The sequence below is a fragment of the Acomys russatus genome, chromosome 28 (assembly GCF_903995435.1).
Source record: "Acomys russatus chromosome 28, mAcoRus1.1, whole genome shotgun sequence".
Taxonomy (NCBI): Eukaryota; Metazoa; Chordata; class Mammalia; order Rodentia; family Muridae; genus Acomys; species Acomys russatus.
In genome coordinates this window covers 25,223,096-25,249,768 of record NC_067164.1, presented here as the reverse complement: position 1 = coordinate 25,249,768, position 26,673 = coordinate 25,223,096, and the positions used below count along the sequence as shown (strand labels likewise).

Here is a 26,673-nt window from a genome sequence, read left to right as displayed (position 1 = left end):
GAGAGAGAGAGAGAGAGAGAGAGAGAAAGAGAGAGCAAGCTGCACAGCTTCAGGCTGCATCAGCAAATAAAAAGAAAATATGAAAAACACAAACAAACAAAAAGATCTTTTTTGCATATTTCTTTTCTGAAGGCTGAAATTGAAGCCAACACTACATCACATCACATTATGATTTAGTTAAAAGTACTAATGGCCCCCTCCCCCCTCCCCTCCTTCTCTCTGAGTCAGAAGACAACAGCTCCCTATGTAGCCCAGGCTTGCCATTCAGGTGGTGTTTCTCAAGTGCTGGGCCTACAGGCCTGCACCACCGTGTGCTGCGCCCCAGCTCATACAAGTGTTTTTTGGATGAACCTTCTATCCTAGGATGATGTCCTGTTCTGTGGAGTTGGTGCCATTACACATCTATAGCCAATATATGGTCAGCGTAGGAAACACACATTTCTTCTCCCCCAGGGCTTATTATGGTACACTGTGGCCCCTTTATTCTTTCTATTGTTTTCTGGCCATGCTGCTAATAGCCCTGAGCTTTGGGTGTTAGCTGTGTAGTGAGACAGACCCTTTCAAAGACCTCCCAGTCTTAAAAGTTTATCACCTGTTTGAGCCTCGGGTCATCTCCTAGGGGTGTCTGGCATAGTGCATTACATTCAAGAGTTGAGGGGACAAGGAGGGAGACCCATGCTTGGGCTCTTTACCTTGCAGAGGTTAGGGATCCTGGAAAGGCCGTTCCCAGAACAGGTAGCTTAGGAGACAGGGGCAAAGAGAGGACCTAGATCCAGGAGAAGCCAGAGCAAGTGACTGCCTTGACGAGAGATGCCTGAGAGCCCCAAGGGCCAAAGAGCTCCAGGAAGGCCCAAGGGGAGGATACTTTCAAATCAAGCATTTAAAAACATTGTTTAAAAACATTTATTACATTTTAGAAGCTTATAAAAAATTAGTTTCCATTATAGCATGTTCCCAAATGATTAATGTTAATTTTATAAGCCAGGTACACAAAGTCAAATGCTGTGTGATCTCATTCATGTGCAAGCTACAAATCTTGACCTTGAACGAGTAGAGAGGAGAGATGGGGTAGGGGAGGGTGATGATAATGTTCAACAGTTTATTCTTTTATAAAGGATTAGAAGACAGAAGTTCAGATGCTCCCGGCGCAAAGGAATGGTAAGTGTTTAATGAAGATGGAAGTGTAATGGAACTTGGTCTGGCATCCTGTATTGCTTTTGTTTTATGAAAGATTTCACCATGCCCTGTGAGTGGGAGCGATTATTGAGTGTCCACTGAGCTAAAGAGGAAGAGTCAACATAGTGACAAATCACAGCTGCAGGAGTTTATGGTGATCTGGGCAGGCATAGAGAAGGTGTTGGAAGGTAGCCTTGCGTTTGAGCATCTGTTTGAGTATCTGTTGGGTTTCTGCTTATTTATTTAAAATTTTAAAAATGTTAATTACTACCTGTTGGCTGACTCCCTGTCCCCTTCCTCCAATTTTGGGAAGGAACACATTGTTTAAAAACATTTATTACATTTTAGAAGCTTATAAAAAATTAGTTTCCACTATAGCATCATGTACACTTGATGACTGCTATACCCCTGAGCACCCAGCACTCGTTTAGGCTCTACTAGGCTACAGTCAGCATATATATATATATATATCATATATATATTTATTACATTTATTGTATGTGTGTGTGTGCATGCGTGTATACACAAGGCAGTCAGGGGACAACTTATGGGAGTTGGTTCTCTCCTTCCATCACGTGGATCCCAAATTGAACTCAGGTCACCAAGCTTGGCAGCAACCCTCTTTACTCACCAAGCCATCTGGTCCTCTCTACCCTCACTTTTGTAAAGTCAGAGTTTATTTTTGTACGTATAGTTTAGGAAATGCTAAGAGGAAAAGTCTGTTCATGCCGAATACAGATGCAGATTAAATACCTTTATCAATTGATTGATTGATTTTTGGTGCTGGGAATTAAACCCAAGCTATTGCACACGCTAGTCTCACACCATCATTTATTTAAGAATAAGATTTATGCTGAGGCTGGAGGGATGGTCCTTCAGTTAAGACCGTTTGTTGTTCTCACAGGGGACCCATATTCTGTTCCCAGGAACCACGTGACTAATCACAACTCCCTATAGCTCTTGTTCCAGGACATCCAAAGCCTTTTCTGGACTCCATGGTCACCACACACACAGTGCACACATACATGTAGAGTCAAATGCTCATACATGTAATAAAACAATAAATTTTGTGCCTTTTAATTATGTATATTCATGTATGGATATGTGCATATGACTTCAGGTTCCTTTAGAGGCTCCTCTGTCTGTGAGCCACCTCACCTGGATCCTGTCAAACAGCAACAAGCCCTGCTAACCTCTGGGCCATCTCTCTAGCCTTACCATTGAGTTAAAAAGATTCGTTGGTAATAATTTCATATACAAGTACATGTCTGTTTAGGTTGTATCTACCCTGTCTTTCCTTCTTCAACTCTTCCCACCCAGCCCCTCACATTCTCTTCCTAACTTCATGCTGCTGCTTTCTCCTCTTCTGTTTTTTTCTTCCTTTAAATAATTTACTGAGTGCATTTAGTGCTTCCGCTACGCCCAGGAGTATAAAGCACCATCCACTGAAGCATGGGCAGCCCATCACAGGCCACATCACTGAAGAAAATGGCCATTTCTCAGCACCCCCCCCATGCCAATCCATCAGCTGTCAATACTCTTTTAGTTAGATGTGAGTTGACTGACTGAGTGCCTTTTTTTGGATACAAAGTCTTTCTATGAATCCCAGGCTGGCCTTGAACTCCTGCTTCTCCTGTCTTCAGCCTCCTGGGTGCTGAGATGGAGGGTGTGCAACCCTAGCCTTTACTCACCGAGTATTTTCCATCCAGTGTTTGTTGTGTCTGAGGGTGCGGATCTGTAGAACCAGCTGTCTGAACTGAATGGCATGGCTTGTTGGGCAGCGAAGGAAAGAGACAAGTGTCCAGGCTCCTATCTGCTTTGGACTCAGTTGAATGCTCTTGGGATTCATGCGTGACTTTGAGTTATCACTTAGTAACTGGGACCATGGTGTCCAGAGGACAGGGAGACATTACCTGTTTGCTGTGAAGCTTGCAGTCCTGGGTCTATGGGTGTTCAGAGCAAGCGCTGAGAAGCAATGCTGTGGCTTCAGGGGACCATTTGGAGCAAAATCCTAACTGGGGCTTTAAAACATTGAGTACCAGAGCTTTGATTTGCAGGATACAGGGCATGGCAAGCCTAATTAGATGGCCCGTCTTTTGGAAATGGGTGGATAACTTAAACAGACATGGAGGGCAACCATCTTAGTCACCACTTGAGTAGTGGCAGCAAAACATTGACAAAATAATGACGAAGCAGTTCAAGGTTGCATGTGGTGGCCTGCCTGGACTCCCAGCGACTCGCGGAGCTGAGATAATCAGTACTAAGGACTGAACCTAGGGCCTTGCACATGGCAAGCCAGTACCCTTCCGCTGAGCCCTCTTTAAAAACAAAGAATTTTATTTTCCTTTTTGATTATTCGTGTGTGTGTGTGTGTGTGTGTGTGTGTGTGTGTGTGTGTGTGTGTACACATGTGAGTGCAGGTATCAATGAGGCCAGGAGAGGGCACTGATCTCCTGGAATTGAATTATAGCAGCTTTGAACTACTTGATGTGAGTGCGGGGGAATGGAACTCTGGTCTTCTGCAGGAATAATGTGTACCCCTAACCACTGAGCCATCTTTTAACCTCTGGCTACTAGCTCTTTTTTTTTTTTTTTTTTTTTTTAACTTTTTATCTTAAGACAAGGTCCAATAAAATTGCAAGTGCTGACTGGCCTTGAACTTGTAACCCCCTGTCTCAGCCTCTGGAGTAGCCGGTATTAGAGAACTGCCCTAACTTGTATTGAAAGCCACAATTTCCAAGCTATTTTGGAACTTCCAAGTGTTTGGTTGCTAAACACATTGGGAAGTTTTATATTTACAAGCATTTTTTTTAAGTTATGGAAAATACAACATCCCACTTTGAATACCTTAAAAAAAAGTAAGTTAATAAGGTTAAATAGATATGGGCAAATGTAAAAAAAGGAACACAAAGTTTGAGGTATCAATCCAAAAGAGGTTCATGAACAAGCCTGGACCAGAATTGTCATTGTTTCTTTCCCAAGCGATTCCCACGGGACCCCATCTCTCCCCTGGTCACGCATACAAAGTAGCCACATCATTGGCTGCCCACTGTTTTTCAGGCACTTGGTGATTTTGTCTGATTGAAAAACCGACTATGCGTGTCTTCCGGCTGGACACCCAACTGTTGTGGTTCGTGGGACTAGCCTAAAGGTGCCCTTCCAAGAGCCCTTCATGAAACAGACACTCAGCAAAGTTCTGGCACTTAGGTTTGAGAACTGCAGCAGCCCCCAGTTGTTTGAGATGATTTTAGTGAAATGAAGGGGGAGGATGGAGGCAGAAAAACCTTTAAAACTGTGCAATATTTGGTGTTTTTCTCTACCCTGTCTCTAACCATCCTCTCTGGTGTATGGGTCCGAATGCCTTAACCTTTTGCTGCTACGACATGAACACTGAATCCAATAGGTGAAGGTCTCAAGCATTCTGGCAAAGTAACATACCAACGTATCAATATCGCCCTTCCCCTCACTTCCGAGCTGCCAGTGCCCGGCCCTTCACCCTAAGCAAACCTTTTCGGGACTTCTCCCTCACCAGACCTGGTCTCCTCTGTCCCCCGCAGAGACGCGATGAGCAGCCACGGCAACAGTCTGTTCCTGAGGGAGAGCGGCCAGCGCCTGGGTGGTGTGGGCTGTCTGCAGGGCCTGCAGGACAGTCTGCAGCAGAGAGCACTGCGCACGCGCCTGCGCCTGCAGACCATGACCCGAGAGCACGTGCGGCGCTTCTTGCGCCAGAACGCCTTCATCTTGCTCACAGTCAGCGCTGTGATCATTGGTGAGCTCTGCTTCTGGGCAGGACTTCTGTTAGCTGCTCTCTCTTCGCTTGCTCTTTCTGGTGCTTTCATTTCACAAGCCCCTCCCCGAGCCCTTCTGAGGACACAAGGCAGAGAGGGCACACACATAGGCAAACACAGCTGCATGAACACGATGTGATGACACATGTGTAGGTATGTCCACAGATACAAGTACACCGCGCAGACTTGCACGTTACGATTGCACACAGAAAAGGATGCACACAGAAAAACCGTGCACGTGTGTATAAATAGGCAGCAATCCATCATACACTTGGAGAGTGGTTTCAGCAAACAACACCTCATTTTAGTTAAGGCACTTCAGTGTCCACTGATTTGGGTACCCAGGGATTTGATTATTCACAAGCTTTTGTTGTCTGTAGATGCTGAAATACCTTAAATAAAACGAGGGTAGTATTTAGATAGGCTCTGAGGCTATCTTGCTATCTAGGTTACTAGTTACAAAGCAATGTAACTGCCAGGTAAACAGTTGCTCTACTGTATCATTGAGGGAATATAGACAAGAAAATACACTCTACATGTTTAACAGACACAGTTTTTAAACATTTTGTGTATGTTGGATAGAATAGTGGGTTTCATCGTGACGCCTTCATACCCACATACAATGTGTTTTGATCATATTCTTTTTCCTTCTCCCTTTCTTACCTAATCACCCCTTGCCGGTCCTTTTCCTTTCCTCAAATAGTCCCTCTTCTACTTTCATCATATACATTTCCCCCTAAAAATTTCCATATGTGTTTGATTAATTTGACAGTGTGGAACCCAAGGATACCAGGGCCAGCAGCTGTGTGAGATGTTATGAGCACTTTGATGCTTATATGTGCAATCATGTCTACATACTTAGGTGGCTAAGTGCATATGCACCTCCGTGTTTGAAAGCGATAACACAGACAGAAGAGTCACACTCTTACGGACACACCTAGAAAATGCATGCACATACGTTTTTATATGAGCCAACAAATTTAGCCATGCGAGATGCAGTGGTTTATGGATATATACATTGTATAAATATATGAAACGTTTAAAATTTTCTTGAACAACAAAAAATTTAGCCATGCATTTATGTTCACAACTGAATGTATACACTGTCACATATACATGCACATGTATGCACAAATAGGTGCAGACATATATACATTTGCATATATTGTATGGTCTATACTTTTGTACATTTCTACAGTATACACATACACACATGAATGCACACACACACCGATGCATGCACAGATGTATGTGGTGCACACATGTCCATGTGCACACAAATGGACACACACACCCATTTCCACAAATTCACAGCATGCACCCAAATACCCATGCTCAACAAATGTCTATACATACTCACACACAGACATGTACAAACATACCCATTAACACACCCATGTACACACAGAGTCATGCACACAGAATACACACTCATGCCTAATACATACGTACTCATGCAAGTACCCATGCACATACCCAAACATATACACAGCCATGTACACACTCTCTTACACACGCCCTTGCATACATAAACACCCTTACCCCCCCACACGCAAGCACACGCATATACCCATGAGTACACAAATCCACACAACGTCCATGCACATAAATGTCCCCATAGAATATTCACTGCTCACTGCACCACACTCTCTTGGGGGGTGGATAGACCGACCGTGCCTGGGGTTGAGATCCACAGTCTATTCCATGAACCCTTTCTTCCTGGCTCTAGGTGTCAGCCTGGCATTTGCCTTACGTCCATACCAGCTCTCCTATCGCCAGATCAAGTACTTCTCTTTTCCTGGTGAGCTGCTCATGAGGATGCTGCAGATGCTGGTGCTCCCTCTCATTGTCTCCAGCCTCGTCACAGGTGAGAGCCCAAGCCACTGTGCATCTCCGTTATCTACCCAGCGCCCAAACTTGGGGAAAGAACCAAAGAGCCGGGGCTACGTCAGCCATCCGGGCCTTTCCCAACTCATCAACTCAAGTCATGCTTGGGTCTTGCCTTCATCCTGCTGTCACGTGAATCATGTATCCCGATAACTTTCTTGTGCTTCTTTTAAAATACCATCCTGCTAGAGCTCAGGGTTATCCAGAAGGGAAAAAAAGACTGTGGAGGGGCCAGGGAAGGGAGCTAAGATGTGGGGTAGATGAATAGGAGGTGGGGTGTGGGTGAACATGCAGGGTAAGGTACCAAGTTAGAGGGTGGAGGAAGAGAAGCAGCCATGGAAGGGTTATGTGGCACTTCTTCTTCTTCTTCTATATGGTAAATATTTTTGTCTTCAAGGGCCTATCTGATCTTCATTGCAATGGTTAGATTTGATCTTGGAATAGAAGAACACCTAGAGGCGATAAGTCAACAAAGGACATGGTTATTGTCCTAATTTCATTCGTGTTGCTGTAATAAAATACCTGATAAAAAAGCAACTTAGGGGAGAAAGGGGTTTTTTTTTTTTAAGCTCACAATTTGAGGTTATATTTCACCATTCAGGGAAGATAGTGTAGGAACTTGAAGCAACTAGTCACATCACAGCCACAAACAAGGGCAGAGAGAAAAGGACCCACATGGGTTTGTATCAAGCTCTGTCTCTGCACATATACGGCACAGAATCCCTTGCCCAGGGAATCGGACTGCACACAATAGCTGGGCCTTCCTCTCTCAATCAGCATAATCTGGACAACTCCCCTAGACAGGCTCACAGGTCCACCTTTCTAGACCATCCCCATTGAGCTTCTCTTCCTAGTGGCCTTAGACTGTGTTGAGTTAACAACTAAAACAACTCATCAAGTTGTGTTTCAAGAAAACTTTACAAAAGCAAACAGTGCGCCAGATTTAGCCCATAGGTGGATATTGAGCAAGCCCTGGGTTTAGGGACAGAAAGAATGACCAAGACTTAAAGCACTGGTCTCTTAGGTTGAGTTACACGCCTGTGGTCACAAGAGACTCATGCAGGGAGAGACAAATGAGGAAGTGAGGGAAGCAGGACAGGGTGCGGAGAGAAGTTAAGCAGAGATGATGTGTTAGGAAGAAGGCTGGTCTCTCAGTGTGGGTGGGCGGGGGGGGGGTGTCTCTGAAGTGTGAGAAGCATCACGGAGTCATCCCTCACCTCCGACTCTGTCTCCATCTGAATCGCTGCAGCAGCCAAGCATTGGCTATAGATGACTCTAGGGCCTTTCTGGAGGAGGAAGTGCCTAGCCTGCTGGAGATTATTCTTAGAAGAGCTGTTAGCATCCCTATGAGTAAACTCTTAGCAGCTGGGTGGTTGTGTGGGCCTGGCAGAGGGCCTGTAGACACAGCACAGACAGTGTCCAGGCAGAGACTGTAGAAAGGGATGGGGTGGAGGGAGGTGAGAGTTGGCATAGACCATGGAATAAAAACTTCAAGGTTTGTGATGCTTATGGAGTAATCAGAGATCACTGGAGCGTTGAGTGGGACTGAAAGGTTGACTTGGGGTAGAGGGAAGGTACTATGATTGGCGGAGGTATTTGGAGTAGAAAAATGACATGGTCTGTGCTCACACATGTACACTTCCTCACCATGAATATGGTTGTAAGTGAATTTGTTTTGAGTCAGGTCTAAGGTGCTGACCTAGTTGCTCATTTCCTGAGCAATATTTTATTTAAAAAAAATTTTTTTTAAGCTTGAGACACAAAACCTGAATCACCCCTTCTTTGAACCACCAGCGGACTGCTTTCAGGATCCCTACAGATACCAATACCTGAGGATGCTGAAGCCCTTTCTATAAAATGCTGCAGCATTTGCAGATGACCTATGCTTCTAATCCCATGTGCGCCATATGATCTCCAGACGATGAAATATGCTCAATACACTGTACAATTAATTTCGGAGCAAAACAAAACATTTAATTACTTTTATGTCTTTATCTGGTTACTATTATTTAATCATGTGTCTATGTGGGGCTGTGCACATGAGTGCAGGTATCCATGGAGGCCAGAAGAGGGCATCAGATCTCCTGGAACTGGAGCTATAAGTGATTGTGAGGCACAGAATATTTGGGCTGCTGATAGAATTTGGGTCCCCTGTAAGAGCAGTATATGATGCTCTTAATTACTGAGTCATCTTACCAGGTCCCTTTATTCACTTTAAAAAATGATGGTCAAATTATATTTTGCCCAATAATATACTTAGTCATGATAGCATAAAAGCAGCAACTCTCAGCAGGTGAAAGTGCACCCATGCTTTCTGTGGATTTCTTCAGTTAAGGGATATGCATGCAATGCTTTGAGCTGATGGTGTGGAATGGGTGGAGCAGACAGGGGAAGAAGGTGTGGAAGAGTATGGGTGCTGCTGCAGGAACTGCACTATCTCCCTTGTAGGTATGGCATCCCTGGACAACAAGGCGACGGGGCGGATGGGAATGCGGGCAGCTGTGTACTACATGGTGACTACAGTCATTGCGGTTTTCATCGGCATCCTAATGGTCACCATCATACATCCTGGGAAGGGCTCCAAGGAGGGGCTGCACCGTGAGGGCCGAATTGAGACTGTCCCTACAGCTGATGCTTTCATGGACCTGGTCAGGTGACATTTTCAGTTCATTGGGATTTCTGGATTACAAACAGCAGCTCTCTTTCTATGAGAGACCACAGGGACAGGTGGATTTAGTCTGTAAAAGGAAGCAACTATTGGTTGTCATTTTTGGTACTCACATTCCCTGCCCCCCACCCCCCAAGACAGGGTTTCTGTGTATAAAAGTCTTGGCTGTCCTGGAACTTGCTGGCCTCATACTCACAGAGATCCGCCTGCCTCTTCATACTCACTTTCCCCCCTGGATCCTTGCACATATCCTCCAAGAAAGCTACATCTAAATATGATTTTTGACTCTGAGTCTGGAGAAGACACAGTTGTCATATCTTAGGACCAAGTAAGATGAGCTGCTATTTGCTTAGGTGTTCCCAAACTCCTTGGGTGAGCAAATGATTCTTTTAGTCCAAGAAGACTTTGCTTCCTGTTTAAATCAATGTCAAAGCTATACCTATTTTCCCATTGTCCTGTCTTGGAATTGGGAGAGCTTAGGAATTACCACGTTGTTTTCTGTTGCTGTTATACAATGTTTGAGGGTCAATGAGATGGCTAATGAGGTACTTGGTACCAAGCCTGGTGACTTGAGTTCAACCCTCTGGACCCATCTGTTGGAAGGAGAGAATATAATCCCACAAGTTGTCCTCTACACACACGCTGTGGCATATGTACACACACACACACACACACACACACACACACACACACACACACACACACTCGCTAAGTAAATGTAATAAAATTTAGGGCCAGTGAGATGATTTAGATGGGATCCACTTGGAGCAATGACAGAACCAACTCCTACAAGTTGTCTACCTGCTACGTGTAGACCACAACACATGAATGTTGATGTCGGGTTTTTTTATTTTTTTATTTTTTTTTATAAAACAGTGTTTGTTTCTCTTAGCTTATTTCTTAACCCAACTAACACACAAATAAGTGAGACTCTTACTTGCACTTTTGTGGCTTTCCTCCACTACAGCTCCTTCCTCCTCTTCCTTGGACCTCTCCTCATGGCCCCTCCTCTGACTTCTCCCCCCTCTCCCCCTTCACCTCCCCCCCAGGCTGGCAGGAAGCCCAGCCCTATTCTCTCATTGATTGGCTGTTAGCTGCTTTATCGACATAACAGAGGGATGATTGGGGGAGCAGAGTTTACACAACGTCTAGAAAGAAAATCAGAATTTAAACTACACAATAACCTTATGCCTACACATGTGTCCATAAATATATTAGAAATTAAGTAAAACATATACTTGAAACTGAGTTAGTTGTACAATAAAAACAGAAGTAAAAAACAGGAAACAGTGGTTTATTTATCTCATTATTCAGGGATCTAGGGTGTCCAAGAACTTGGTACTAGTATTGGGTGAGGGTCTTCTAGCTAAACTCTAACACTGGAGGGGCCTAACTATAGTCAAGCCATGTAAGTTCCATCTGCACCTTTGATCAGCTCAATGGGTTTGGGTGATGTCATCTGGCCTTTGGGTTCCTTGTGTGGAAGCTAGGGATATTAGTAGCATTCACGTCTAGGGTCATTGTGGGATTTATGTCAGATGGTGTAGGGCAGGTACTTTGCTTAGCACTTGACCCACATCGTGCAGTTCTATGCTGCCTGCCACCATGCTACTATTGTCATTGTTATTGTTGTAGTGTCCTTTGGTTCAGTCCCAAAGTCTAACCACTTTCCTTTCTCTGATGTTTCTGTGCAGAAATATGTTTCCACCTAACCTTGTGGAGGCCTGCTTCAAACAGGTTAGGAAGAAGCACATGGTTTAATTAAGGGGGGGGGGGGTTGGAGGGTGGAAGGAGCTTGCTTCCCATTGAGAAGGGTGGGAAGAAGAGTCTGAAGGAGTGGGTGTGTGCCCTTGGGGAGGACTCTGGGAGAACAAGTGTACTTCCTGTGGCTATGATGGTGATGCAAAGTGTTGCTAGGTCACAGGACTCATGGAGGCTGGGAAAACTGGGGTTCTGGGACATCTGAAAATAGATGTCAAAGAGAGAGATCCTAACATGTGTTTTAGCATCACCTCAGGGCTTGTAGTAGAAAAGTAGCCACAGGCACCATGTGAGGAGGGCTTACATGGTCCATTAAAACTTTATTGACAGAAGCAGTAGTGGGCTGGATTTGGATGGCAGGTGGTGTTTATCAACCACATAAAGATTCAGACTATATGTCCATTGTTTAATGCTTTGGGTTTTAATGTCCTTGCTGTTCATTTACTCATTTCTTTTCCCTGGTGATGAGGGTGAAACTCAGGACTTGTTTATATTAGGCAAATGTTAGTTGCTAATTTCTTCTTCTTCTTCTTCTTCTTCTTCTTCTTCTTCTTCTTCTTCTTCTTCTTCTTCTTCTTCCTCCTCCTCCTCCTCCTCCTCCTCCTCCTCCTCCACCACCACCACCACCACCACCACCATCATCATCATCATCATCATCAATGTGCATGTATGTGTGTGAATGCATGCCCAGTATGGGTGGGGAGCTCACATGACAACTTCTGGGAGTTGGTTCTCTCCTCCCACCGTGGGTTCTGAGGATCCAACCCCGGTCATTAGGTCTGTGTGCAGCAAATGCTTTTACCTGCTGGCATCTATTTTGCTGTTCCATCACTCATTTCTTTAGTAATATGTTTTATTAAAAAAATTTAAAACTGATATATAAAAATTATACTATACCTTTGCATTAACAAAGATTGGATCCAAAATCTTTGTTGCTTAAGTCTTTTATATGAAGTGGGTGGGATTTGGAGATGATCATCTCTAGATGATGCGGGAAAGCTAATACATGCATATGATATGCAGACAGTGTTCTTCTCTATTTGAGCAGGTGGTTCTCAACCTTCCTAATACTGTGATGCTTTAATACAGTTCCTCATAGTGTGGTGACTGCTGACCACAAAATTGTTTTTGTTGCTACTTCATAGCTATAATTTTGCTCCTGAGAGGTGGCTCAGTTCTTTTTATTTTATTTATTTTTTATTTTTATTTTCTTGTTGGTTTTTCAAGACAGGGTTTCTCTGTGTAACAGCCCTGGCAGTCCTGGACTTGCTTTGTAGACCAGGCTGGACTCGACCTCAGAGATCCACTTGCCTCTGCCTCCCTAGTGCTAGGATTAAAGGTGTGCACCACCATGCCCGGCTCTCAGTTCTTGAGACTACTGGAAATATGTGCTTTTTGATGATTGTGACCCGCAGGTTGAGAACTGTTGGTTTAGAGACTAATGACAAAACAAAGGTCTGTATTTGTTCACTGCACAAATGTTATTTTTTCCAAATATTTTCAATCCATGCTTGTGTGTGTTTGTGGACATGAAAATCACAAATGCTGAGGAGTTCTGTGTGAGATGTTTCCTGGGAAGATATAACACACAGGTCTGTTTACCCTATGATGGACCAAAGAGATGATCACATCCAAGTCCAGCTTGGTGAACCAAGATGTTGTTGGCAGGGTTTCTAACTGGTGTGTGGGTGAGGACTTACTGACAGGAGCAGGGATGACTCAAAAGCCCATCCCAGTATCGGTGACAACTATTGAAAGCTGTGTTCCCGGAGGAGGTCTCTGTGCAATTCCAAACAGCTCAACAGGTCTGAGAATCCACTCTTGGCAGCTTGGATGGTCACAGTCTCCTCTCTTAGCAGTTATTTAGTGCTTTTATAGAGGCAAGGAAGGGCCTTCATGAATCTTGTAAGCTACAGATTTCTCAAACATGTGAAGTGTATTTACTTTCTGAACTTCATGAATCTTTCAGTTCCCTGCTGGAATGAATCTTTCGATTTAGAGGAAACTTTTATACAACAGGAAGATACACTGTATTAAATATGTAACTAACACACAATTCACATGTATGAAATATATTTATTCTTCATATATATACACATATATAAAATTCATATACAGTGAAATGGCCAAATCATGCCAATTTAGACAAGCATACCACAGACACACAAAATAAAATTAGACAAATCTTTAAAAAGTTTCCAATTTTGAATATTGGATTGTTATTTTACTTAGTCATTTTATCACATCTTATTTATTTACTTGTGTGTGTGTGTGTGGTTATGTATCACGGTGCACATGTGGAGATTAGAGAGGACAGGTTGCAGAATCAGCTCTCCACTTTTACCATATGGGACCTGGGATCAAACTCAGTTGGTCAGCCTTGGCTGAAAGCATCTTTACTTTCTTGTCTGCCATGGATTTGGATTCGTGGTTTAGGGATGCTTAGCTTGTATTTCTTTGAGTTATTTAACCCATTTCCTATATATTCAACAGTGGTCTTAGTAGGATAAAGAATAACTCCTCTGTGTGTGTGTGTGTGTGTGTGTGTGTGTGTGTGTGTGTGTGTGTGTTTACACCAAGCTTGGAACATAGCACCTCATGCATGCTAAGCATTCTTAAGGATGTCTACAAGTGAGTTAGCCACCACACTGAATCTGGCCCCAATTTCTCTGCTTTTCAGTTTAAGACGCAGTACAGCACACGAATGGTAACCAGGACCATTGTAAGGACAGAGAATGGGTCAGACCTGGGGGCCTCCATGTCTCCTCCATCCTCGGTAGAGAATGAAACCAGCATCCTGGAAAATGTCACCCGGGCCTTGGGCACCCTGCAGGAGGTGATCAGCTTTGAGGAGACTGTGCCTGTACCTGGTTCAGCCAATGGCATCAACGCCTTGGGTCTCGTCGTCTTCTCTGTGGCCTTTGGGCTGGTCATTGGTGGCATGAAGCACAAAGGCCGTGTCCTAAGGGACTTCTTCGACAGCCTCAATGAGGCTATTATGAGGCTGGTGGGCATCATCATATGGTGAGTGGTGGGTGGGTCCCCGTGCCTGGGTGGGTAGTGATGGTTCCTGGGAGTGGGAGATGGGGCTGATGAGACTATTGCAGGCGTTTGGTCAAGTCACTCATCTGTGCATCAGTTAATTTAGTCACTAACTTATTTGTTTATTCTTATCTTTATGTGGTGATTTATTCAGCTGTTCATAACCTCATTAATCTATTTACTCTCTCACTCATTTGTGCTTTGATTCTATCTATGTTCATCCTTCCACACATAGAGTAACCCACTTTTTTCATTTTTTAAAAAATGTATTCTTAGAGAATTTTATACGTGTGTTCAAAGTATTTTGATAATATCCACTTTGCACTCTTCCTCTAACTTCTCTCAGACTCTCGTGTTGTACCTACAACTTCATACCGTAATTTTTTGGACCTTAAAATGCACTTCTCCCCCAAAAGTGTCAGTGGGGGGAGGGAATTAGGGTGCGTCTTATAGTCCGATTGCTGTCTTTACTGTTTTTCTTGTTTCACTCCTCTAAAAACCGGGTGTGTCTTATGGTCAGGTGCATCTTATAGTCCAAAAACTATGGTATTCTCACATGCATGTGTTTGTATGTGTATATATCTTCCACTGATTCTTATTAGAGCTGTCTGTATGAACATGGTTGAGGGGACATCCCCTGAGCTTGGGCAATTTACAAGATGCCACATTCATGAAGAGGATGGATTCTTCCTCCTCTAGCAGCCATTAACTGTAAAGATAGTTTCTCAGCTATGGGTGGGGCTTGAGAGCCCCTCCCTACTCCACATTGGAATGTTGACTGGCTTGATCTTGTGTCAATCTTGTGCAGACAACTACAGTTGCTGTGACTTCGTTACACTGTTTTTCTGAGACAGGTCTTCCTATGTAGCCCAGGATGCCCTGACACCTGCCAGACTTTTATATCAGCCTCCTGATTAGTAGGATTATAAGCATGCACCACCGCACTTCTGTATTGACTAATTCACTCATGAATCACTAATTCACTTTTTCTTTTCTGCAGTGATTGTTTTTAATGACTTATTCCTTCCTTCATTCCCTCACGTATTTCTTTCATTCATTTATTTACTCTCCCTTTTCTAGCATTGGCCCACGTACTTATCTTATTTTAATCTTTTCTTCTATTTATGAGTTAAATCATTCATCCATATATTAATTCACTGATAAATCAACTCACTAGTTAAATTATTTCCTAATTGTTATTACTTTATCACATCTATCTATCTATCTATCTATCTATCTATCTATCTATCTATCTATGTATCTATCTATGTATCTATCTATCTATCTATCTATCTATGTATCTATCTATGTATCTATCTATCTATCTATGTATCTATGTATCTATCTATCTATCTATCTATCTATGTATCTATCTATCTATCTATCTATCTATCTATCTATCTATCTATCATCCATCTACCATCTATCACTTATTGTGTTTGAGTATAATTGTGTGAGTACGCATGCCACAGAATGCATGTAAAGATCAGGGAATAAACTTGCGGGAGGTAGTTCTCTCCTCCTACCGTGTGGATTTCAGGATCCAGCTCAGGTCACCAGGCTTGCCAGGACATTTCTTTACCTGTGGCTCCACATTCTGGCCCCCATAATTATTTTTTTAAATGCTGGGGTTGAAGTAAGTCTTTATATATACTAGGAAATCGATCACTATAACACTGAGTTGTACCTTCAGTCTCCCAAATACTAATCTTTTTTTTTTTTTTTTTTTTTTTTTGCATTGTGATCAGAATGGAACCCAGGGCCTTGAATAAGCTAGGCAACGGCTGTGACACTGACCTATGTAGTCTTAATCCCATAAGTTAACACATTGACTACATTTATTTATTTACTCACTTAAATCACTCTGTTTAGATCATTCCCAGACCTGCCTATTCATGTATGCACTTGGCGTTCTCTCTTTACTCTCTCAGATATTCCATTTATCTATTAACTTAACATCCTTACTCATGTTTTCTTATTTTCTTTTCTACTTTTGGGCATGGTGTGATGTGCATATGTATGTATGTTATTTTTGTATGAGTTTGGGGTGTGCATGTGTGAGGTGGCCCGAGGATGATGTTGGGAATCATTCTTCATAGCTCTTTCACCTTACTCATCACAGAAGGATCTCTCAATCAAACCCAGAGCTCAAGGAACTTGAGCTTGCTAACCAAATTGCTTTGAGTGATTCCCCTGACTTTACTTTCTGAGGCTGGAGTTACAGGCTTGCTGAAGTGCCTACCCAGCATTACATGGGTTTTTGGGGGGTACAAATTCTAGTTCTCGTGCCTGCATGATAAGCACCTTAACCACCGAGTCATCTCCTCGAATCTTCGTCTCCTTCTCACATTAATTTTTTTTAAACAAATTCTTTCATTCCTTCACTAAATAATAGACCAAGCAGACATCTCAGCAGGGTTCAGACACACACTTAATTCATACTTTATTTTGAAGAAGTTTGAAAATCTAGGAGGAACCAGGTGGAGATCACTTATATTTAACGCAAAGCAGTAGGCATGGTCGTAAAGCTACAGCAGTGAAGTGTTAGGAGTGTGGAGCAGGCAGTGTGCGTGGAGGCTTATGCAGTGGGTACTGCCTGGGAAGATGAGGAGTGACACATGCACCTGGCCCTGAAAGGTGAGGAAGAACCTAACTGGACATGAAGAGGAGATGGGTACGTCACGTACAAGGAAAAGAATAGCGAGAGCTCGAGAAACCCAGAGTGTTTGAACAATGAGTATTCTACGTTCATTTTGGTTGCTGTGATAAAATGCTGACATGAGGCAGCAGCAAAATGGTTAACTGCCTCACATCTCTGGGCGACAGTCCGTTATTGTGGAGAAGATAAGGCAGGGACTTAAAACATCACATCACACTCAAGAGTAGAGAGAATAAACATGTGAGTCCATAATCGTTTGCTTACTTAGTAGTCAGCTGGCTTTCTCTAGTCTTACACAGCCCAGGGCCAAGCCCATTAAATGATGTTTCCCATAATGGCGTTCCTACATCAAATAGCAATCAAGATAGTCCCCCACAGACATGCCCGCAGGCTAACCTGATCTAGCTGATTCCCCATGGGAAACTTTATTCTCGGGTGATTTCAGGCTGTGTCAAGTTGAAAAGTTCGAACTAACTAGCACAGGCAGCAATTTGTGGAAGTTTAGAAGGCCAGAGACAGCAAGTGTCTTAGTGTCTTAGGGTTTCTATTGCTGTGAAGAGACACCATGTCCACAGCAACTGTTATAAAGGGAAACATTTAATTAGGGCTGGCGTACAGTTTAGAAGTTTAGTCCATTATCGTCATGGCAGGAAATACTGTGGCATGCAAGCAGACATGGTGTTGGAAGGAGCCATGTGGATCAGCAAGAGAGAAATACACCGGGCCTGCCTTGAACATCACTTGAAACCTCAGAGCTGGCCCCCCCCCCCAGTGGCACTCCTACAAGAACACACCCACTCCAACAAGGACTCACCTAGCAGTGTCACTCCCTGTGAGCCGATGGGGGCCATTTTCATTCAAACCACCACACTTAGCAATGTCTAAGGATGGGACTCTGCAAGGAATAGTCACCTGGAGTTGAGTTGGAAGGGCCCTAATGAGGAAATGATATAAAACATCCCAGAAGGCTGCATGATGTGGCACTGTAGGAACTCTTTCGCTGATCAGATGACCATTGGGAGGGGGATACATTCATGGAATCCAATTGTATTTATCAGTGTTCTGTTTCTAGGACCAAAATCCCCAAGAAGTCCAATTTAAAGGAGGATAGGTTTATTTTGCCTCACAGCTTCGCAGGTTCCGTTGCTTCTGGGCCCTGATGGTGAATGAGTATAGTCCACGAGGCTGCTAACTTAACAGCATCTGGGAAGAAGAGATCGGAGACAGTGAGGGACTAGGGACCCCTCCCCCCCCCCACACAATGACCTGTTTGCTTTAACTAGGCTCTTCTTATAGTTTACTCCCAATAGCTTATCCAGCTACGAATCAATAGCAGAGTTTGGAAGTCTTTTGAATACTTAGCTTCCACAGGCCCCACCTCAGAACACTGGCCCACTAGGAACCAAGCCTTCAACATGTGAGCTGTTGGAGGCCATGTTTTGAAAGCAAACCCAAATGCCAGTGCCATTTAGAAATATTTTATTTTATTTCTATGTGTGTATATATATATATATATGTGCATGCGTCTGTGTAAGTGGATGTGCAGATATGCATGGGTGTTCATGGGTGTCTATGGGTGTCCACAGAGGCCGGAAAGAGGTGCCAGATATCTTGGAGCTGGAGTTAGAGGTGCTTTTTTTTTTTTTTTTTTTTTTTTTTTAGCTGCCCAAATGTAGATGGTGGTATCTGAAATAAGTCTTCATCATTGAACAGCAAGTGCTCATAACCACAGGGCCGTTTGCCCAGTGTCTCAGTGCTGGCTTTGATGCTTGGGAAGGGTTGGGGTGGTGGAGTTGGGGCTTGCATGATAAGAACTGTCTGGATCCAAGACACTATATGGAAAAAGCCTTGGGAATGCCAGCTCCAGACCCATGAGGAAGATCACCCTAATGAATATATGCCTTTCTCAGGTATGCTCCAGTGGGCATCCTGTTCCTGATTTCTGGGAAGATTCTAGAAATGGAAGACATGGCTGTCCTTGGAGGCCAGCTGGGCATGTATACCCTGACGGTCATCGTTGGCTTATTCCTTCACGCTGGTGGTGTGTTGCCCCTCATCTACTTCCTCGTCACTCATCGGAACCCCTTTCCCTTCATCGGGGGTATCCTACAGGCCCTCATCACAGCCATGGGTACCTCTTCCAGGTATGGCCTTTCCTTGCACTCTTCCTACATCCGTTCTTCATCTTTCATGGCTTCTTTTAGGTGTTCTCCTCTCTACCTGCCCACACACCTCTTCTAGTTATACAGGAGAATTGAGAGGACTTTTGAAGCTCCCCACAGGTGGCCTATACTTGAGGATATAGTGTTTGTCCTGTGATGACTCTCCTGATATCCTTGTTTCTTCTCCTATTTCTCTAGTTTATAAGGAGGAGAGCCAGATGCCGATTCTGGGTTTAATATGGTATTCTAGGAGTAGTAAAAGCTCAGAGAGTCTTGGCTTTCTTCTGTTTGTGCTTTTAGAGGGTTAATAAAGCGATACCCTTATCTCTCATCATCCAAATTCAAAATGGTTTGAGAAACTATTCCAAGAGCCAACGAAAATATTTTTATTGTCCTCATGGTGATTGGAGATGTGCCTTTTGATCTTTGATCGGTGGCTAACTAGTATAGTGCTGCTATTCCCAGAATTAAACTTATCTGATTATTATGGAGTTTTTCAGTCCCGTAGTGCTGTTTTTGAGGCATGGGGAAAATTGAGGGAGCATTGGGTACTTCTCAGTAGACATTGTCTGGCTCTAAGGGTAAAGACCCCATGAGTCCAAGCTTTATGTTTCCTGGCATAATGCTGATCACACAGCCCAGTTATTGCAGACAAAATAACCCCAGATAAAATGCCTACTTTTCCCACTAAAGTTGCCAGTCAGTTAAAGTACACTCTGGAAAGTGGTTGGGGAGTGACCTAGGACTCTTGTAGATGGAGTTGTTGTCTGTGCAGACAAACAATTTGTCCTTTACTGTTCTAGTTTCATTTCTGTTGCTGTGAGAAAAATACCTTGACAAAGGGCAACTTGGCGGGGAAAGGAATTTATCTGGCTTACAATTCCAGGTTACAGTCTATCACGGGAAATAAAAACCTGGACTTGAAGCAGCTAGTTGCATCACACCCTGGAACAGAGCATAAATGCCTGCATGCCTGCTGCTTGCTTAAGCTTAGCTTGATTCCTCCACTCTTACATATCAGGGCCCCCTGCCTAGGCAGTGGTACCATTTACTGTGGGCTGGATCTTCTTATATCAATTAGTTAAGGCAGTCCCCCAAAGATAATTCCCATAGGACAACCAAATATAGTAACCCATCATTGGGACTCTCTTTCTGGGTCATTCTTAGTTGTCAAGTTGACCAAGTTACCCATCACATGTATGCAGTCCGGGCTGGACTAGTGTCATAAGCTGTCGGTGTGAATGGGTCAAGAGACATTTCTCTTGAGGGATCCCCACCACTCAGTTCTCTCTGCATCAGGAGCCTCACTTTCCCATGCACACCTGTCATTCCCACTTCTACTCTTTGCTCAAATTCCAACGTCTTCAGTGTGCTAGAGGAGAGCCCTCCTTTAGCTCCTCGCTGCCACTGCCCTGCCCCATCCTTCAACCCCCTATTCTCAGCCTCCAGAGCTCTCTTCCCCCAGCTCTGCAACCCTGCCCATCACTTTCCGCTGCCTGGAGGAGGGCCTGGGTGTGGACCGCCGCATCACCAGGTTCGTGCTGCCCGTGGGAGCCACTGTCAACATGGACGGCACTGCACTCTATGAGGCCTTGGCAGCCATCTTTATTGCTCAAGTCAACAACTATGAGCTCAACCTTGGCCAGATTACCACAATCAGGTGAGAGGATGATGTCATCAGCTGGGTAGGACAGAGGCTGTGTGTTCAAACGAATTTCCTGTTTATAGTTGCATCTCATTCCTACCTAAGATATATAACATGGTATATGTAGATATCCCAAAATCTCAAAAAATAAAACAATCTGTGAAACATTTCCGGCCTTTAATATTTTGGACAAAGGATGCAGGATACTCAATAGCATTTGTCTCAAGGCTGATTGTTTGTTTTCTGCTCATGCTGTTTATAGTCTGCCTACCATACCAAAAAAAAAAAAAAAAAAAAAAAAAATGACAATGTTAATTCTGTATTTTCTTCATTGGAAATTTCTACCATAGACACATCCTGACTTAAGAGTTATGATTTTTCCCTCCTTCCTCCTTCCCCTTGTCTGTCCCTCCTTCCTCCTTCCCTATCGTCCCTCTTTCTCTTCCTGCTTTCCTTCCTTTCTTTCCTCCCTCCTCCCCCTCTATCTCCTTCCTGCCTCTCTGTCAGTCAGTTAGTAAGTCTGTCTGTTTGTCTGTGTCTGTGTCTGTCTGTCTGTCCGTCTGTCATCTGTCTCTCTGAGCTGGCTGGCCTGAGATTCCTGAGGAGCTGGGATTGTAGGCATGTGTCACCATGCCTGGTAAAGTAATGATGTTTTGACATCATAAGGATGTGAGTGTGATACATGTTCAGTACAAACTAAACTTAGTATTTTTTAAAGTTTTTTTTCTATTTTGTGTGTATGTATATGTGCCTGTGTAAATTCCTGTTTGCCACATGTGTGAAGGTTCTTTCTAAGGTTAGAAAAGGGCTACAAGTTCCCTGGAAGTGGAGTTACAGATAGCAGCTGCTGGATGCGGCTTCTAGGAATAGACCTTGGGTCCTCTGCAAGAGCAGTAAGTGCTTTTAACTGCTGAGCCATCTCTCCAACAACTTGGTTTTAAAGAATTCAAAATACATTTATCTTTTAAAAAAGATTTATTTATTTATTTTGTATGCAGTTCTCTGCATGCATGTACACCTGTACACCAGAAGAGGGCACCAGATCTCATTATAGACAGTTATGAGCCACCATCTGGTTGCTGGGAATTGATCTCAGGACCTTTGGAAGAGTAGATGGTGCTCTTAACCTCTGAGCCACCTTTCCAACCCATCAAAATGCATTTATCTTTATGTGTGTGTGTGTATGCCACAGCACACATGTGGAGGTCAGAGGACCACCCACAGGATTCAGTTTTCCTCTTCCACTCTGTGGGTCCCAGGAATTGAACTCAGGCTGTCAGGCTTGGCAGCACAGCATCTTTACCCAGTGAACCATCTCTCAGGTCCCTATACTTCATTTTGGATGGGAGTCTTGGCTAGTGATGTGGTACTGTGGTGGTTTGTTTTAATTGACAACATGGCAGAATCTGGAGTCATCTGAGAAGAGAATCTCAGTGAAGGCTTGTATAGGTCAGGTTGGCCTCTGGATGTGTTTGTGGAAGATCATTTTGATTGTTTTAATTAATGCAGAAAGATTCAGCCTAAAAAAGTGGGTAGTATTTGCTCCCTGGGCTTCGGTCCTGAATTGTTTAGAAGGAGAGTGAGACCTGACCCATAACTATGCACACATTTATTTCTCTGCTCTTGACTGTGTGGCTCGCTGCTTCAAGTTCCTGCCTTGACTTCTCTGCAGTGATGGATTGTAGCTTGGAACCAAAACAAAACCCTTTCTCCCAAAGCTTCTTTTTGGCAGATATTTTATCTCAGTATCAGATATGAAACCTGAACAGGCACTGTCCTAGGCTCTTTCCTGCTCACAGTGAGAAGATAGGGAGTGTCCACCACTCTCCTGATGAAGCAGGGGAGGCTCTGAGTTCACGTGCAAGGTGGAAGGAAAGCTTATGAATAGAGTTTTCTCACCCGAGAGCCCGTTATCTAAAGCCAGTCCTAGTAACTGCTCAACCATCATTATGATAAAGCCATCCTCTGGGATAATCATCTCCCCTTGTTCTATGTGGACAGCTATAGAATCCAGAAAGGGGTCTCCTAAGCTACAGAGCAAGAGAGCCGGCACTACTACGTTTCTGGTAAACTTAGTGGTCTTTATAGTATATAGCACATCTTTCTGGGCAATTGGAGTTGATGGTGGAGTTTTGACATAGGCCACCCATTGACCCAGTAGATCTGACTTTGAATTTCATGTTAGTTTGTGGAGCTGAAAATGGAAACCAGGCTTTGTACATGCTGGACAAGTGCTCTGCCACTGAGATATACCCTTAGCTTTTTGTTTTAATTATTTGAGCAAAAAAAAAAAGGGGGGGACTAGTGGAGCAGAGATGACTCAGTTGTTAAGAACTCTTGATGCTCTTGCAGAAAACCTCTGTTTGATTCCCACTGCTTATCACCCCATTTCCAGGGGACCTCATGCCCTTTTATGGCTTCCATGGGCACTAGGCACACATACAGTACACAACATACATGCAGGCAAACATTCATGCGTACGGAATCAAGCAAATGAACAACTTAAAGAAATCAAAAAAGAAATAGGCTCAAAACCCAAGACAGGTCAGATTGTCCTTACCTCCCAATGTGGTAAGCTGCATTTGCCGACTTAAAAACAACTCTATCATTTCCAGCCATCCACAGCTTTTGTGGCTGGGTGAGAGCCAACAAAAGTCATGCATATTTAAGGTGTATTTCCTGACTATTTGCTGTATGCGCGCTTTGCAAAATGATCCCCACAGTCAGGCTGATTATTATATTTATCTTCTCCCATGGTTTCATTTTCATTGCTTCTTCCCCGGTTCTCTCCTCTTCTGTTGCCTGTGTCTTTCCCCCTTTACTCTTATTTTTCTCTTCTGCCCCCTTCTTTTCCACTCTCTCCCTCACTCTTATCCTTCTCTTCCTCCTCTAATCTGGATGTCTCCTTTTCTCACCTCATTCTTTCTTTCTCCTCCACCCTCCCCTCACTCTCTTCTCTCTCTCCCTCTTTCCCTTCCTTCCCTTTTCCTCCCTCCACCTCCTGAGCCTTATTGCTTCCTCCCTCCCATGCTCTCCCTTGTCTGTCTTTTTGTCTTCCCTCCCAGCCTTTCTTTCTCTTTTCTGCTGGTGAGAATAGACTTACGGTCTATTCTATTTGAAAATTTTAAATATGACCGCAGCATTATTAGCCACACTCTCCACACTGTTTATTAGATCCCCAGAGCTCACTCATCTTCTAGACAGACATTTGTACCCCTTCACAGACATTTCCCTTCTCTCAGCCTGTCTGCCCAGCATCGTGGTTTCTACTTTTCTGCTTCTGGGACTTCAACTTTTTAAATTGAGTTTCACATCAAAAGTGAGATCATGTAGTATTTTTCCTTCTGCGTTGGCCTGATCTTCCAATCTTCTGTTTTCTCTTTCCTCCTGAATTCCCGACTTTCCTCTCATTTGCAGCATCACAGCCACAGCTGCCAGCATAGGAGCAGCTGGCATCCCCCAGGCAGGATTAGTCACCATGGTGATTGTGCTCACATCCGTCGGCCTGCCCACGGAGGACATCACACTGATCATAGCTGTGGATTGGTTCCTGTGAGTGTGCTTTGGGTTTAACTGCGGGCCTATCTCTTCTCATAACTTTTTTCTCTGAAGGATTTTGCAAGGACAGAGCTGTAGGGCATTAGAGAATGAGGGAGGTATTGGGAGAGCCTGCTCGTGATGGCTTCTCAACTCCAAGCCCATACATTTATCATTTTTGGGACCTGGAGAGGAGGATTCAAAAAAGGTGGTCTCTGTGCATCAGCGAGCCAATTTCTTTTCAGCCTGTTTCATGTAGAAACCATACAAAGGTGTTCAAATAGTTATTTTTAAACTCAAAAATGCAAAAGTTTTAATTCATAGCAACATGCTAATATTGAGGAATTTTAGAAGTGAGAGGAAAACATAGGTTACCTGTTGCGTTAAGTAGTGATAAAGAATTTTGGCTTGTAAAATCATCTGTGATGATGGACAAAAGACACTGGTGGATTTATGATCTGAATGCTATGACTAGGCACATTTTCTCACTCTTTTGCTTCTCTCCTCCCTGCAGTCCCCCTGTTCTTTTTCATTTATTAAATTTGGGTGGTGATTTTTTTTTTTGACAATTTCATAGATGTTTGCAATGCCCTCTGATTATTCCCCCCACTCGCTCTTAATTTCTTCTCACCTGTCACCCTTCCATCCTACAACTCCTCTTCCCACAGTCCTATTTTTATTTGTGACCCACTGAGTTAGGACAGAGCCGTTTGTGTCTCTTGGGTTGAGACTATGCCACGGAGCTTACTAGGCTCATAAGAGGGCACACACACAAAGACAAGACTCCTCCTTTCACAGAATCTATCGGTAGCCAATAGTTCAGCAGGGAGGAGCCACGCCCTAATCCCCATTCCTTCCCCTCCTCTCTTGCCCTCTTTTTCCCTCCTTCCTTTTCTCTTTCTCTTCCTCCCTCTGTCCTTTTCTTCTATTCTACGTACTCTTTCTTTCCCTTCCTGTCTCACTCCTCCTTCTCCTTTCTGCCTTCTTTCCTTATCTCTTTTCTCTTTTTCTTTCCTTTTTTTTTTCCTGAGTCACTTTGTCCTTTCACCATTCATTCTCTCATTTCTTTTTTTTTTTAATATATATAACATGGAATTTACATAAAATGTTGATTTCCATCCCCATGTGGGAGCTGTGAGCAAGGCCAAGTCTCATTTGCACAGAAGGACTAAAGCCTCACATGGGCAGTCTCCAGCCCGCCCTGCACCTGCATTGAGTCATGTCTAACAGTCTATAGTAAACAGTCATGTCTAACGGTTTGCATTAGACGCTCACGTCTGATGGTCTGCACCAGATGCTCATGTCTAATAGTCTGTATCAGATCATAATGTCCAACAGTCTACATCAATCTCTCTTATCTAATCATCTCTAAGTTATTATGTTTACAAACAAGAACCACAAATCAAGGACTATGAGGGATTTCAGGGGTGATATTGCTAGGAAGGAAAACTGAGGAAGAGTAAGGCCTGTTCAAGGCCATGTGGTTGTGGACTAGACTGGAAGCGCTCCTAGTCTACACTGGGTTCTCCAAGGAGCTCTTCAGCCCTCCATTAACCTATCTATTCTCCACCAGTGACCGGCTTCGGACGATGACCAACGTACTGGGGGACTCCATTGGAGCAGCCGTCATTGAGCATTTGTCCCAACGAGAGCTGGATCTGCAAGAGGCTGAGCTGACCCTTCCCAGCCTTGGGAAGCCTTACAAGTCACTCATGGCACAAGAAAAGGGGGCATCAAGGGGCCGGGGAGGCAATGAGAGCGTCATGTGAGAAGCTTGTAGCTCTCCGTGCAGGGAGGAGGGAAGGGGCTGGGAGGGGACTCCTGGGGACCATCTGTCGCCCAACTGACTGTGGGCTGAACATACATGTTCTGTGTGGCTTCTCTGGGGACTGCTGAGATAAAAGAGAAGGAATGAAAGGTATCCAAAATGTATCTGTCACTGTTGCATTTGTGTGGTTCACATACAAGAACAACCCATGGGAGGGTTCACCATAGTGAGAAGGCATGGTGGAAGAGAGTGGCTCACTTCCTGGTGGTCAGAAAGCAGACACAGGAGAAATACGAAGTGACTGAAACAGGATACAGCTCACCAAGACCATCATACCTGTGACTACTTCCGTTAGCTATATCCTTCCTCCCTCTTTTCATCTCTTTTCAATACAGCCATCATATTATTGAACCATCAAGGGAACGGTCCATTCATTCATTAGGTCTGAGTCCTTATGATGCAGTCATCTCTCAGACACACACAGATGTGCTTTAAGAATTTTCTAGGCACTTGTTTCAGTCCAGTTAAGCTGAAAAAGACAATTCATCATGCCAAAGGTCTCTGTTCATCTCTGAGTGTA

General features: G+C 43.8%; 1 protein-coding gene across 1 annotated transcript in view; it reads left to right on the top strand.

Annotated features, from left to right (window-relative positions):
* Slc1a6 (solute carrier family 1 member 6) overlaps window positions 1-26,378 on the top strand; it is a 28,015-nt gene extending 1,637 nt beyond the window's left edge. Inside the window, exons 2-10 of the mRNA XM_051170730.1 lie at window positions 4,734-4,945; window positions 6,694-6,831; window positions 9,300-9,504; window positions 11,214-11,256; window positions 13,961-14,304; window positions 18,892-19,125; window positions 20,609-20,803; window positions 24,206-24,340; window positions 25,899-26,378. Of these exons, the coding sequence (XP_051026687.1) occupies window positions 4,741-4,945; window positions 6,694-6,831; window positions 9,300-9,504; window positions 11,214-11,256; window positions 13,961-14,304; window positions 18,892-19,125; window positions 20,609-20,803; window positions 24,206-24,340; window positions 25,899-26,094 (1,695 nt within the window). The 5' untranslated portion in view covers window positions 4,734-4,740 and the 3' untranslated portion in view covers window positions 26,095-26,378. The remainder of the gene's footprint in view (window positions 1-4,733; window positions 4,946-6,693; window positions 6,832-9,299; window positions 9,505-11,213; window positions 11,257-13,960; window positions 14,305-18,891; window positions 19,126-20,608; window positions 20,804-24,205; window positions 24,341-25,898) is intronic.
* Window positions 26,379-26,673: the final 295 nt, after the last annotated feature.